The sequence below is a fragment of the Eubalaena glacialis genome, chromosome 4 (assembly GCF_028564815.1).
Source record: "Eubalaena glacialis isolate mEubGla1 chromosome 4, mEubGla1.1.hap2.+ XY, whole genome shotgun sequence".
In the NCBI taxonomy this organism is placed as follows: Eukaryota; Metazoa; Chordata; class Mammalia; order Artiodactyla; family Balaenidae; genus Eubalaena; species Eubalaena glacialis.
Window position 1 is genome coordinate 5,139,244 of NC_083719.1, and position 13,962 is coordinate 5,153,205.

The 13,962-nt window shown below is 49.9% G+C and overlaps 1 protein-coding gene across 1 annotated transcript in view; it reads left to right on the top strand.

Moving 5' to 3' along the window:
• The first annotated feature begins 545 nt into the window (after positions 1–545).
• The window catches only part of UBE2QL1 (ubiquitin conjugating enzyme E2 Q family like 1), a 44,491-nt gene continuing 31,074 nt past the window's right edge, over positions 546–13,962 (top strand). The window contains exon 1 of the mRNA XM_061187640.1: positions 546–1,371. Coding sequence (XP_061043623.1) covers positions 598–1,371 — 774 coding nt within the window. The 5' untranslated portion in view covers positions 546–597. The remainder of the gene's footprint in view (positions 1,372–13,962) is intronic.

Sequence of the window (13,962 nt, forward strand, 5' to 3'; positions counted from 1 at the left end):
CCGCCCCGCGCCCCCCTCCCCGGCCGGCAGGACCGCCCCCTCCGCGCCGCGCTCGGCTCAGACTGAGCAGCCGCCTTTGCAATGTCAGCAGCCGCGGCGGCGGCGGCGGCGGTCGGGGCCCCGCGGTAGCGGCCAGCGCAGCACGGCCCGGCGGGCGCGCACGGCGCGAGCCCGCGGCCGCCTCGCTGCCTTCGGGGCGCTGCGGACGGCTCGGCGCGCCCCGAGGCGGCGCTCGGACTCGAAGCCAGCCCGGCTGCGGCCGCTCACAAAGGACCGCGGACACCAGGCTCCGGGGGGCTGCGCGCAGGGACCGGCCGGGGGACGGCCCGCCGCGGCGCGTCCCCTCCACGCTTCCCCTCCCCGGGCGGCTGGAGCCCGAGTCAGAGCGGGCCCCGTCATATGACGGCGGCGACCCAGCGGCCGGCGAGCGCGCGTGCTGCCCGCTCGGCTGCGCCACGGCCGCCGGCGCCAGGGGTGGCCCGCGCCGCGCCCCGCTGAGTGGTCGCCGGTCGCCGCCGCCCCGCGCCCCCCGCGCCCCGGCTCTCGGGCTCCGGGGGCAGGAGCCGAGGGGAGCCCCGCGCCGGCGCCGAGCCTAAAATGGCCACGCTGCTCCGCAAAATCGGGCTCATCCGCCTGCACAACCGGGACACCGAGGACCCCAAGCATCACCACAACCACCGCGGCGGCGGCGGCGGCGGCCAGCAGAGCGCGTCGCTGCGCGGCAAGGGCGGCGCCAAGAGCGGCGGCCACAAGCCGCAGCAGCAGCATCCCGCCGGGGGCGCGGGCGACGCCAGCCCCGGGCCCGGCAAGGGCAAGGGCAAGCGCGCGGCGGAGCTGGCCCCGCGCGACAAGCCGCCGCAGCCGGCGGCGGGGGCGGCGGGGGCGGCGAGCGGCGGGGGCCCCCGGGAGCGCGCGGCGGGCGCCAGGGCGGGGCCGGGCCCGGCGGCGGCGGCGGGCGGCAGCCTGGTGCCCGCGGCGCGCCAGCAGCACTGCACGCAGGTGCGCAGCCGGCGGCTCATGAAGGAGCTGCAGGACATCGCGCGCCTCAGCGACCGCTTCATCTCCGTGGAGCTGGTGGACGAGAGCCTCTTCGACTGGAACGTGAAGCTGCACCAGGTGGACAAGGACTCGGTGCTGTGGCAGGACATGAAGGAGACCAACACCGAGTTCATCCTGCTCAACCTCACCTTCCCCGACAACTTCCCCTTCTCGCCGCCCTTCATGCGGGTGCTCAGCCCGCGCCTGGAGAACGGCTACGTGCTGGACGGCGGCGCCATCTGCATGGAGCTGCTCACGCCGCGCGGCTGGTCCAGCGCCTACACCGTGGAGGCCGTCATGCGCCAGTTCGCCGCCAGCCTGGTCAAGGGCCAGGTAAGCGGGGAGGAGGCCGGGGGCGCGCGGGGCTGGCCCCTCGGCCCTCTCGCTCCCGGTGCGCGCGGGGCTGTGTCTCTACCCCTGCCTGCCGAGGGGAGACGTTCCCGGGCGCCTCCGCTCCTCTTCCCTGAGCGTTCTCTTCTTTCTCTACTTTTCCATCCCGTCTCTGCGGGTCTCCCGCTTGTTCCCGGTCGGTCCCCATCTCTCTAGACTTCGCTCTCTCCCTCTCCGCACACCCACTCTTTTCTCCTCTGTTCCTTCTTCCCTCTGGCTCTGCCCCTCTACCCTCTGCCCTTGTCTCCTAACCCGCTGTCCCCGTGTGCTCCTCCCTTTCCCCCATCTCCCTCTCTCCCTTTCCTCCTTCTCCGCCCCCGCCCCAGGCTTCCGCTCTCTCCTCCCCTCCCCTCCCGTTTCCCCCCTTCTCCTTTTTCTTGGCTTCTCCCCATCTCCGGACCCCATAATCTCCCTGAGGGTGGAACTTCACGTGGACTTAGGAATCTGAGTATCCAGCCCAGTTTATTGCCCCCTTCCCCGCCACACACACAAAGTTCCCCCCCAACAACAACTCAGGGGGGCTCTGCAGGTGGGGGGCTCTGCAGAGGGCCTGCTGCCTGCTGGTGAACCTGCCCCCCTGCTCTGCTCCCTCCTGACCAGCATCTAGCGCAAAGGTGAGAATTTTGCTCTTGAGAAATTTCACTGGAGAGGCAGAGGTGTGGTGTGAGTGTGACAAGGCCAGGTGCCCTCAAGGAAATGCGTGGTACCTGACTCTTTCCAGGACCATCACCTCCTGGGTAGTTGTTCAAGGTCTTGGTCTCTCTCAGACCTGTTTCTTCCTTCAGGTTCCCCCTGCCCGGGGGGGTTAAATCCATTATCAGAACTAAAGATTTTTAACTAAATACTGAAATCAGGGGCAGGCTTGGTGCCTGAATCTTCTCACCTATTGCACCAGACGGCAGCTTTACCAAAAGAAACCCCAGAGAACTTGAGAGCAGAGAATGAATGAATCTTCTGAAATTTGTTCCCCCCCCCAGCTGCAGGCAGAGGCATGATGGTTTTATCTTCCCACATTATATGCTCCTGATCATGTTCAAGTTGGTTGAGGTTTTCCCAAATCGCTATTGAACATTACTTAATACAATTATAATTTTATATGGGTGTCTTTTAGATTTATGAAGAATCCCTGTTTTGTTTAGGAGACCCGGAATGACCTCGATTTGATCTTTCTACAGCTAGCATTTCAGAAGCCATCAGTCCCCTGTCACCTGCCTCTGTCCCTTTTACGGCAGGATCTTGCACACTAATCAAATAATGCTTGTTCTGCCAATTTCACTAGAGGTGGAGCCCCTGGGATTCCAAGCAAATCGCATTGTGACTCCAGTGGAGAAAGGCACTTAATTCTTGACTGAGGGCTGTTGTTACCAAGGACTATCTTGCTAGTCCATATTTTCTGGGGTTTAGCTTCCGCTTATTTCTCGCGTTCGAAATAGGAGGGACCTGGCGGCTCTAGAAAGGTGAGGTTTAATGCTTTAACATCAGAAATTCACTCTGAAGCCTGTGGTTCAGCGCTGGCTCTGATGGGAAGAGGCTGTGATTCGATACAAGCCACGGGGGTGGGAGAGGGTCCTGGTTTATGTTATTATCAGGATTTATACAAGTGATGGGGAAAAATATTTTGCAGAAATGCTTCTGTTATTTTTTCTGAAAGCACTGCTAATCAGAACTCTCTGGAACACTCTCTTACCTTCTTTCATTCTTCACAGAGATGACTTTGGGGATGAGGGGCAGAGGAATATCATTTTGCCTTATAATCACAGAATCATAGCATTCAGATTTGGAAGAGATCCTAGAGGTCACCTCAGCCACAGCCTGCATTTTGAAAGATGTAGGAAAGTAAAGATTTCAAATGAGAAGTAAGGACTTTTTTTTTTTAGAAGAGATATATCTTAGTAAGTTAAATGTTTTCCACGTTCACATTAATGCTGTGAATGATAATTCTCTTGGTGCCCCTGCATTTCTATTAAATTAGGCAGGTCCTTGTGTATACATTTCTTTTCTTTGTAATCCAAATTGAGAGTCTTCATACAGTCAGCAAGTCAGAGACCTTACTGTTGAAAGTAATGATCAATATGTTTATTTATTAATTTCAAAATCTTACTTAGTTGAACTCAGGGCCCTCCACCTAGCATATTGTGTTATATCACCTATTCTAAAGTCTAGTTATGAAATATCTGAAAGGAAGGTGAGCACTCAGCAATTTATAAAAATACCAATTCAATTTCTTTGCACTTTTCATGCTGACTTCAACATCCAAAAGAGAGTCGTGTAGGATATACACAAACAACTCGAAATGCAGTGTAAGAACAGGAGAAATGAATGCTCATCAGTGTTTCAGGATTCTGTGCAGGAAAGGATCCTAATAGTGTCTCAGGGCCCTCAGCGTTATGGTGCCTTTCCTGCTTTTGTAAATTTCCTACCTACAGGTTGTTCATTGCACTTACTGTAGTTACCGAATTATTTCCGTAGTTAAAGGTAGTTAAAGGACTTTGGGAAAGCAATCAAAATACCTGATTAGGTATTCAGAGAGAACCAAGAGTGCTACCAAACCAATAATTACTTTAAAAGGCAGAGCCGTTCCATTCTAGTTGCATTCCTCCATCTGTTGGCACTTTCGTTTTTCTTAAGCAATGAGATTAGAAAAGGCTCGTTTTCCTCTTTCATCAACTACTAAGCTTAACTTTCTGAATTGGGGATATCCTAAGTTGATTTTGTTTCTCTACCTTTAGAGAAATCATAAAATACTTTTAAGGGTTTCATTGGTAATATTAAGAAAAGATCTGCTTAACCATTTTGTGGATAGTATTAATGTTGGCGTTTATCACACGGTGTGACAGATTCAGTCATTTCACGAGACCTTTACCTGACTCTTGGTGCCCATGTTATCAAAATCTCTCATGTGCTACCTTATGGATTGTGGTGGTTTTAAATTAACTTAAAAATTTCTTGTATGATATATTCTTTGTAGAGATAATGACATACATACCTTGCCTATTTGTTTATTACCAAATCCTCTTTTGACTACAAAGAGACATTTTAGGTAACTCTTGGTTCCTGCAATTAAATGAAAAATCCCCATACCTGGGAGGGTCCTGCCCAGGCCGGGCCTCAGCGTTCACTGGCGCGTGTACCAGGTCTCGCACCTGGGATGATAGATGATGCGACAGAGACCCTCTCCTTGCAGCTGTGTGAGCAGAGGTCACCCAAAAGTGGCCTGAGGGCGCACTAACTCAGGGTTCTACTTTCACATCAGTTCGCCTCCTGAGTGTCCCCTTTTTAATTAGACATCACCAGGGGCAGGGAACCAGATGGCACTTGGAAGACAGTTCCTTACTCCTCCTCTGTCCCCTCAGTGCCAGCCACGCGCCTCAACCCGGCATGAGGACGATGTGGCAATAATAGCAGCGGCATTTACTGTTTGCTCCGTGCCAAGCTCTGGGCCAGCGAGGCACTTAGGGTGTTAACCTTACCTGATTCTACTGTTTCAGTGGTCACTGTACAGGCGAGGAAACCTCAGCTCCACACGGTCAGGTGAGATTAATGCAGCCTCGTGTTCTAACACTAGCAATGAGTGCGAGGCTCTGAATACCAGTGCACATTAGTAAAAGTCAGCAATGGCAGAGTCACGCCCGGGCCACCTGAGCCCCTGGCCATCTCCAGCCAGTGGTTGGCGGTGACCGGTGTGATCATCATTTGTGTCCACAGAGCACAGGTACACAGTCAGCTGTCAGCAGAAGAGTGAAAGCAACAGGACTAAAACACCTTCAGGTCTTAGTGTTTGAATTAAAAATTGCTAAGCGATTCCGGAACAGTTATGTTTCCTGACAGCACTAGTTTCTGGAATTTTTGAGCACAGAAAACTGGCGGATGTTGCCACGTGTCAGTGTGTGATGGAGAAGTAACAGGCTCTGCAGATCAGCTCTGTTTGATGATAAAGTGCATCTCTGAGGTCGACTTTAGGGCTTAAAGTGTTCTGCGCCATGGGTGTCACTGAGAATCTTGCACATGGGCGCGCACACACGCACACACACACAGAGCCCGTCTTCAGAACCTCTTCCAAAGTACTAGGCCTGGAAATAGCTTTTTCCTTATGGCTACACAATCTCCAGGTCTTATCAGAAAAAAGTAATGAAGATAAACAGCCCTGTGGGTTCCTAAAGTTTATTGGCTTCTGAACTATTATAATTCACACAACATTTTTGAAAGCCCTGTGTGAGTGTGCTAGGGCTGCTGTCACAAAGTCCCACAGACTGGGGGGCTTCAACAACAGACATTTACCTCTCACAGTTCCGGAGCCCAGAAGTCTGAGCTCAAGGTGAGAGCAGGGTTGGGTCCTTCCGAGGGTGTGCAGAAGGATGAGCTCCAGGCCTCTGTCCTTGGCTTGCAGACGGCCATCTTCTCCCTGTGTCCTCACGTGGTCTTCCCTCTGTGCCTGTCTGTGTCCTAATCTCCCCTTCTGGTGAGGACGCCAGTCGTATTGGATCAGGGCTCCATCCTAATGACCTCAGTTTAACATGATGACCTCTGTAAAGACCCTGTCTCCAAATACAGTCACCTTCTGAGGTGCTTGGGAGTAGGACTCCAACATATCAATTTTGAGAGATCACAGTGTAGCCTATAACAAGCCCAAACAGGAATTTCTTAACCAGTTCAACCTCTCATTTCTCTAGAGGCTATTGCTGGTTTGCAAAGTAACATAAATGATGTCCATCCGTGTGAACACAGGACCACACTGAGGAGACCCCAGGAGGGCCTACTTGGAATAGAGAGATGGTGGCCGCTTTAAAGGGAAGCTGGGAGAACCTAGCGTGTGAACAGTGACAGCCAGGGGGTGGGTCCTGCCATGTGACTCACCGAGGAGAGTGGATTTGTGGAGGAGTCTTATGAGTCACCATGTTGTTGTGTCCTGTGCCCGTGTGTAGGTGACGGAGGTCATTACCACCCAGGATGACTCTGCAGCTTGAGATCTCCATGTGCTCGACTGTTCGGAGAAAAAAATAGCTTGTTCTTGTATCAAGTAGGACGGGCAGGAGGACGCAGACAGGACTCTGCATCCTAAAAATAGTCCCATGCCAACTTGGCAAAAGCTCCCACACGCCTGCTCCCTGGCAACTCTGCTCATCCCATGGCTGACGGTGCAGTTAATAATAGTAGTGGCTTACTTTACCCAGAGTTGTAAACTTCGGAGAATGTAAACTTGCAAAAAGAGGATGCAAATGCATTTCTGTTTACTTTTCTGATTTATAGTAAAGGGTGTGAGAGGATTGTTTTCCTTTTTAAGGGTCAGGAGAGTTTGGGGGGGTTTGTTTGTTTAATGGAAAGTGCCAACATGAACGCTAAGTGGAAGTTTGTTTTAACCCAGAATCCTGCCCTTTCTCATCCTCACGAACAGGTGTGTGTGAGTCCAGGTTTAGAAGGAAGGCAGCCTCAGTGGTATCACTCTGGGGACAGCTAAGGAACCAGCCAAATGGCTTTCATGGTTTTTTTTTAAGCAGCCACTAATAGTGAGTTCTTTGAGTCACATTTCAAATCTCCTGAATCCTAGATTTTTGCTGTGTTGATAGGGTCGTGGGGAGATGGGGCGGAGGATGGGGAGGGGGTAACTCCTTTCCTCTCTGCTGGTGGTCCTCAGCCCCAGGTTAATTAGATGCTTCGGGGAACCTTTAAATTATTCCAGTGCCAGGCCCTTATCCTTGAAGATTCGTACTTCTTGAGGCTAAGATGAGGCCCTGGTAGAGGCCTGTTGGAAAATCTCCTACGTTGATTCTAGCAGATAAACCAGGGTTGGAAAAACCACCCTGGACCAGAATTACTCATCACGTCTACCATCTTCGGTACATCCTCCCACCAACAGCCAGAAGAGGGAGCTTCAGGTGATGGTGGGTGTAATGAACCCCTTACCTTCCCCCCACCCACCTTGGTTGCACTCACTGTCCTGTGTCCACCCCGACGAGCCCTCTGGAAGCCCTACTTTTGTAGAGGAGGTCATCATACAACCCGGTCCTTCCCCCCTGGACCAAGAAGAAGTGTGAACCCTGAAAAAGGAAATGTGCTCAAAAGAGTTCCTCACCCCCGGATCGGACACGGTTGTGAGGGCTTGGGTGCACGGACCCCCCAGAACTGTGGATAATTAGCTAGTTCACACAGCACGGGTACTGAGTGTCCACTCTGTGTCGGGCACACACTGGGCACACGTTGGTGAATCAGATTCACGGAAAGTGCCAGCCACGGAGAACTGTCTGTCTAGCGGGGATAAAGTGAAACCCACTCACATTTGTCTGTGATGTGCCAGGCAGCTCCGCAGTTGTCACTTGCTTAGTATTTGGGTGAGTGCCCGTTCACTGGTGCAAGCGGACTGGACACCTGGCAGTGGCCTGCGTGTGCGCCAGGGACTTGAGAGAGGTGGGGTCCTGGGGTCAGCTGGGTCTTCAAGACTTCTGGGTGACGTTCCCAGAAGGAATGCTCATTGCAGGAATGCTCACTGTTATGTGATTGTAACACTGAGGGTTAGCCTGTTTTTCTGAACATAGTTTCACTAATAAATGGGAGGATCTGGCATTTCCCAAAACAGACAAAGAAGTCGTTGTAATGGCAGAAATATTTCCAATAACATCTGCGCTTTCCTACCCAAGGAGTCAGCAACCTAAGATAAGGTTTAATTGTTTTTTTTTTTTAATTAATTTATTTATTTATTTATTTATTTTTGGCTGTGTTGGGTCTTCGTTTCTGTGCGAGGGCTTTCTCTAGTTGCAGCAAGCGGGGGCCACTCTTCATCACGGTGCGCGGGCCTCTCACCATCGCAGCCTCTCTTGTTGCGGAGCACAGGCTCCAGACGCGCAGGCTCAGTAATTGTGGCTAACGGGCCTAGTTGCTCCGCGGCATGTGGGATCTTCCCAGACCAGGGCTCGAACCCGTGTCCCCTGCATTAGCAGGCAGATTCTCAACCACTGCGCCGCCAGGGAAGCCCAGGTTTAATTGTTTAATTCCCCATCATCACACACTTCATTCCTTCTTTCCCTCCTTCATTCAGGACCCGTTTGCTGAGGGTCTACCATGACTTGGGCACTGAAGACACATGGTCTTCAGCATTCCCGTGGCGACCTTTCCCCATTCTGTGTCACCCCCGGTCCTCCTCCTGGTCCTCTCCGCTAAGGGCAGGAGGAAGCAAGCCGAGCGGGAGGACCAAGGCCCCCAGATCGAGAACCTCTAGGGAGGAAGCAGAATTGGGACCAACCAGGTGGCAAAGGCTCGGGAGAGGAGGGCAGGGCGGGAGCAGGGCGCCGGGGGGAGTGGCCGGAAGGTGCCCTTCCCCACCTGGCAGGCCTAGGTGTGGTCACGGAGCAGGACTAACCGGGCCTCCTCGTTCACGTTCCCAAGCCTGGCTTTTCCTCTCCTCCCTGCCCTCCTGCCTCCTTAGAGGCTTGTCATCCTCTGCTTGGATCCCTGTGATGCCCCTGTCCAACCTCTCTGTCCCTTTCCATCCTCCCTGCTGCCACCTTCCTGGGTCCTCTAAGATGCACACCTGGCTTTCTCACACCCTTGGTTGTGACGGTGACGGAATACATCCAAGCGCCCAATCGCTGCCCAGCCTGGGTGCGGCTCTTCCACCTTCCACAGCCCCCAGGAAGGCCTTCTCCCACCAGCCCCTCCAGCCAGGGCACACCAGCAGGTCTCCACGTTTGCTGAGCTCACAGGTCCGCCCCCATCGGGAAAGCACCCCCTCATGCATCAGTGGAGCCCTGCCATCCCTCAGAACCCTGCCGAGACGTCTTAACTCCTGCAGAGGGCCCTGCGGTCACTCCTCCAGTAGGGGCAGTGGCTCCCTCGTCTGAACACCTCTGCGTTGTCTGGAAGGTGTTCATTTCGCGCTCATCCTGCTAGACTGCACTTGCCTATCCACAGCTCTGTTTCCCCTTCCCCTCGCCCAGTGCCCGATACATTGTATGCGCTGAATAAACGCGTCCGCTGTGCGACTAGCTCAACTGCACACACACGCCATCCCCTCCTCTTGTCCCTGTTTGGAATCCGGTAAGATTGTGAACTTACCAGGTGCTTACCGTGGGCCAGCTGCTGTGCAAAACACTTTAGTGGGTCACGTGATTAAATGCTTTCAGCGGCTTATGGGGTGAGTGCTGTTGTTATTCCCATTTTACAGAGGAGGACACCAAGGCTCGCTTAGCCTGGGGAAGGCAGGGCCCTGCCAATCTGCGGGTTAGGGTCTTCAGGAAGCCCCTTCCTCCAGTGAATGCCTGAAACTGACACAGATGAGCTAGGTGCCCACAGGCGCCACTGTGATCCCTCCCCTCACAGAACTGCTTGTTTTTCCTTTGATCACCTTTATAATGTATCCTATGAAGGATCATCATCTTAGAGAGCTCATGAAAGACAAAGTTTCCCTGACTGTAGGATCAACCAGTAAAATTACATAAAGCTTAAAGGAGGTTGGTTTAATTCATAACTAAAACTAATCTAATAAAAAGTGACTTTGAATTCTGCTGGATTGAATTACAGTGATTTTTGTTGTAGTAATTTTATTTAAAAGGGGATCCTGGCATCTGCCTTTTCATAGACAAGAGAGATGGACGCCTCTTGGTTATTCTCGCAGATCCGAGAAGAACCAGAGGCCCCTTCCTGCCACCTCTGACCCCAAAGGCCACCCTCAGCATCTGGGGACATCTGAAGACCCCTCCTCAGAATAATGCTTTTAAACGCACAAAATAAAATTCATAGGCTTTCAAAGGAAAACAGTCATACTTAGAAATAGTTATTGCTATTTTTAAAAAGTGATGAACTAAAATATGAAATTAAAAAGCATGTCTTTATTAACACATTTAATATCAAGGTCTAGTTACTGCCCTAACTGGACATAGGAAGGAGAACTGATGACATTTCAAGTTGTCTACAACAGCTGTCATATGATTTTTAAATGTCTGGGGTTTCTGTTGGTGACAAAATCAAGGCAATGCTAAATCTCTGCTTTGTTACTTCCAATCACAGTTAAATGAAGTGCTGGACTACAGTTAGAGTTAATGAAAATAAAGACATTTTTTTTCCATCCAAGTTTGTGTTCCCTGGGGATGCATGGCCCCAAGAACCCCAAGGTGGTACATAGCTCTAAGTGTTGACAGCTGTCTTGGGAAAGAACTTAAAGTTTATCATGCAGCTCATGGCCAGAACCTCTGGGAACGAGGTTTAGGAGCCCAACATATAGCTCAGTCCTACCGTGATCTTGTTGGGTGGGATTAGGATAAAGCCGTGGACCTTGAGCAGGGGCAGGGCTCCAGTACCACCCCTCCTCCCAAGCCTGCTTCCCTGCTGGGCAGGTAGCCACCTCCCTGAGCCTCAGGTTCCTCATCTGAAGATGAGGAGCATAAACCCACTTCACGGATGTGTCATGATGCTCAAAGGAAATGATGTGCGGAGGTGCATTGCATAGAGGAGGTGATCAATAGGTGTTCCTTCTTTTTATAAAAGTAGAATTTTATTGAAATAAATACATAAGAAAAGTATGACCAAAGACCCAGAATTGGGTTTACATTCAACATTCATTACATGAAGCGTTCTGCTTTCATAACTATTAGTACTTCAGAGCAATATTGACATACAGTTGGCTCAAAATTTTTTTATACTTGACCAGAATTTTATAAATATTCACAAAAATCACAGGGTAGCCTCCTCTTCGCCCTCTCAGAACTGCCACCTCTCCTTGTGGACTCTTGTCATCACCTCTGTTGACTCTCCATCATCAAGTCATTTTTCACCATCAGGTGTCAATTTCAGATAATAACCACGATCATGTTATTGACCAAGCACAGATTTGAGAGCTGTTTTTTCACCTCTACAGCCTTGCTCTCTAAGAATCCTATTTGTTAGCAGTATCTTTAAATTAGCTTAATTTTTTGCTGCTGCCAAGTTAGAAAATTACATAGAAGAATATAATTAATTCAAACATTTACCTTTATCACCTCTCAACACACACATTGATACTGTTCCACATTGTTGAGATTCTTTCTGTTTTACAGAATACGATGTCCACTTGAAAACTTTTGAGCTACCATTCTGTTTCAAGATGAAAAGCCGGTTCAGAAATCAAACGTAAAATTTTTTTCAAATGCTGTGGATTCCATCAGTTATCACAGGTCACACAGAATGAACACAAATTGCCTCAGTACAACTGAAAGAGAATTTCACTGAGTCAGTGATCCTTTGCCTGACTGATACCTTTAGGAAAGGCTTTTTTCTGTAATGAAATTCAAGAGAAATCTAGTTGAAATGTTCGACCTACATACGTATATATGATATTATGACAATTGGAGGCTAATCAACAAAGAACACCAATCTTCTCTTATTGCTTAGCAGTTAAGGCCCTGAGCATCTAGGGTAAGGCTTCCTGCATTTGGTAGGAAAGTGACTAGATGTCTTCAGGGTTCTTTCCAGCTCTTAAGACTTAGATGAATGGAACCAGCATTCTCACAAGGAGTGGGAACAGTATACAGTTCATCGGTCCTCCAGGATTTTTATGCTGTTTTTGTTGTACGCTCACTGATTTCCCCATAGTTTAGCAATATTGAAGTCTGAAATTCGACCTCTGAGATCACTAGAGACATGAGGCATCCTCCTGTCCCCCGGGGTTCTCAGCCTGCAGTGTGTATCATTCTGAGAAGCGGTGTTATCTTCTTCGTGGAAGTGGAGTCTGTAACAATATCTAAATCAGTGCGTGGGCCTGGGTGGTGTTGCCATAACTACCACGTTAGGTTGGTAAAGTTTTCAGCATCATAGTCAGCAAATAGAAACGGTTCTACCCAGCACTGCTCAGATTGTTTTCTTCACATTTATGTATGTCTTTTTCCCACCTGTAAACTAATTACTTGGCTGTCATCAAATCTTTTGATTGAGGTCATTTCAGTTGCCCTACCCTAAGAAAAACATCCAAGGCCCTCAATCTGCAGCTTGGCCCTGACCATGTGCCACTTAGAGTCTCAGAGGCTGGCTGGTCGCCCCATTCAGATAAGGATGCGCCCAGCAGCTGTTGGTCCACACCTGATTTGATTGCCTCTGGGGCCAGGATGCTGCACAAGAACAGGTGACCCTTGTTTAACCCTTTCAGGCCATTTGAAGAAAGGATAGATGGTCTTACGCCATCTCTGTGGCCAGAAGACACCCGGAGACTTCAGAACTGGGTCTTGGTCAGTGCCCAACCCAGAAAGACACCCATGGCTCAGAACTCTAAACCCAAATGTGGGAGGAGATGTATGAAGGATGCAGCCAATGGCAGGATGTAAGAGGCATGGGTCTGCATGGAGGAAGGAGTGAGGGTGCTGCCAGCAGGTGCTGAATGGGGGTCTGTGATTGAGGTGGGCAAAACAGACCCCCATCCTGGAGCAATACTTGCATCCACTGTTGCTGCTTACAAAGCACTTTACTTGTGTGGTTTCCTGGAGGTCCGAGACGGGGTGGAGTCCAGCTGGGGAGCAGGGCAGGCTGGCAGCCCAGAGGGTACAGCAAGTGCCTGTTTTCTTGAGCTCCCAAGGGCAACGTGATTGAACCAGACCATTATTCCTCAAGTAGGAAGTAGGGGCTTAGTGAGAATTTCCAAGGGGCATCTTCTCTCCCTATTGTCTCATTTTGTAGCATCATTAAGTAGAAGTTGTCAAATATTCAAGTCTGAAGGACCACTAACTAGGAAGAAGACAGTCCACCCTGAAGGGCTGGACAGAATGAGCTTGTTACAGAACTCGGGGAGGTAAAAGAATGCCCTTGCTAGTGTGCATTCAGGACAGAATGAGCCTCGTCCAAAATTCCTGGGGACAGTCCCCATAGAGTCAATGAAAACTTACATACTGTGCCATTAAATTAAGTTGCCCCAAAAGGCTGAGGGAAATGTTAAGATTTCTGCTGCGAGGAAATGCTTCTGACATGTCTGCCTTCGAAACCTACAGTGAATTTTGTAATTTGTTTGGTCTTTAGAACAACGCAGTGATACCAACTAGTCTTATAAGTCAAGCATAGTTTGAGTGAGTGATAAAAAGAAGGGAGAGTTTTTCATAAGTAATCTTACCTTTCAGACATATGAATGTCTAAATCATCCATTTATTTGCTACTTAGTATTTTCCTTTCCTTTTCATGTTATTTTCTTTACATAATTACAGTGAATATTGGTGCATTGTACCCAATCTTCATTTCTTGCCAGTCTCATTTATCCCACTACTTTCTGCTACTCTTCGAAGTCAGTAAGTCACAATATTTACAGATCGGTAGCATTTTAGAAAATTTTTCAGAATGTTCTAGAAGGTTTTACTCTGAGGTTGAGTGAGTGAATCCTTTAAAATGTATTTCTTGCAAACCTTGAGCATGTACCATGTGTTAAATTTATAATACAGTGATTCCAGTATTTTTTTTACTTAAACAATAAGACTTTTACTATTGCACAAACCAGAGCCATGTGCAGCAGAGAGTCTGGGGAAAGAATACGGGTTTAGTAGTGACTGGAAGGGAAAAGAAAGCCATCAATGAAGAGGAGAGTAGTGTTTCCTC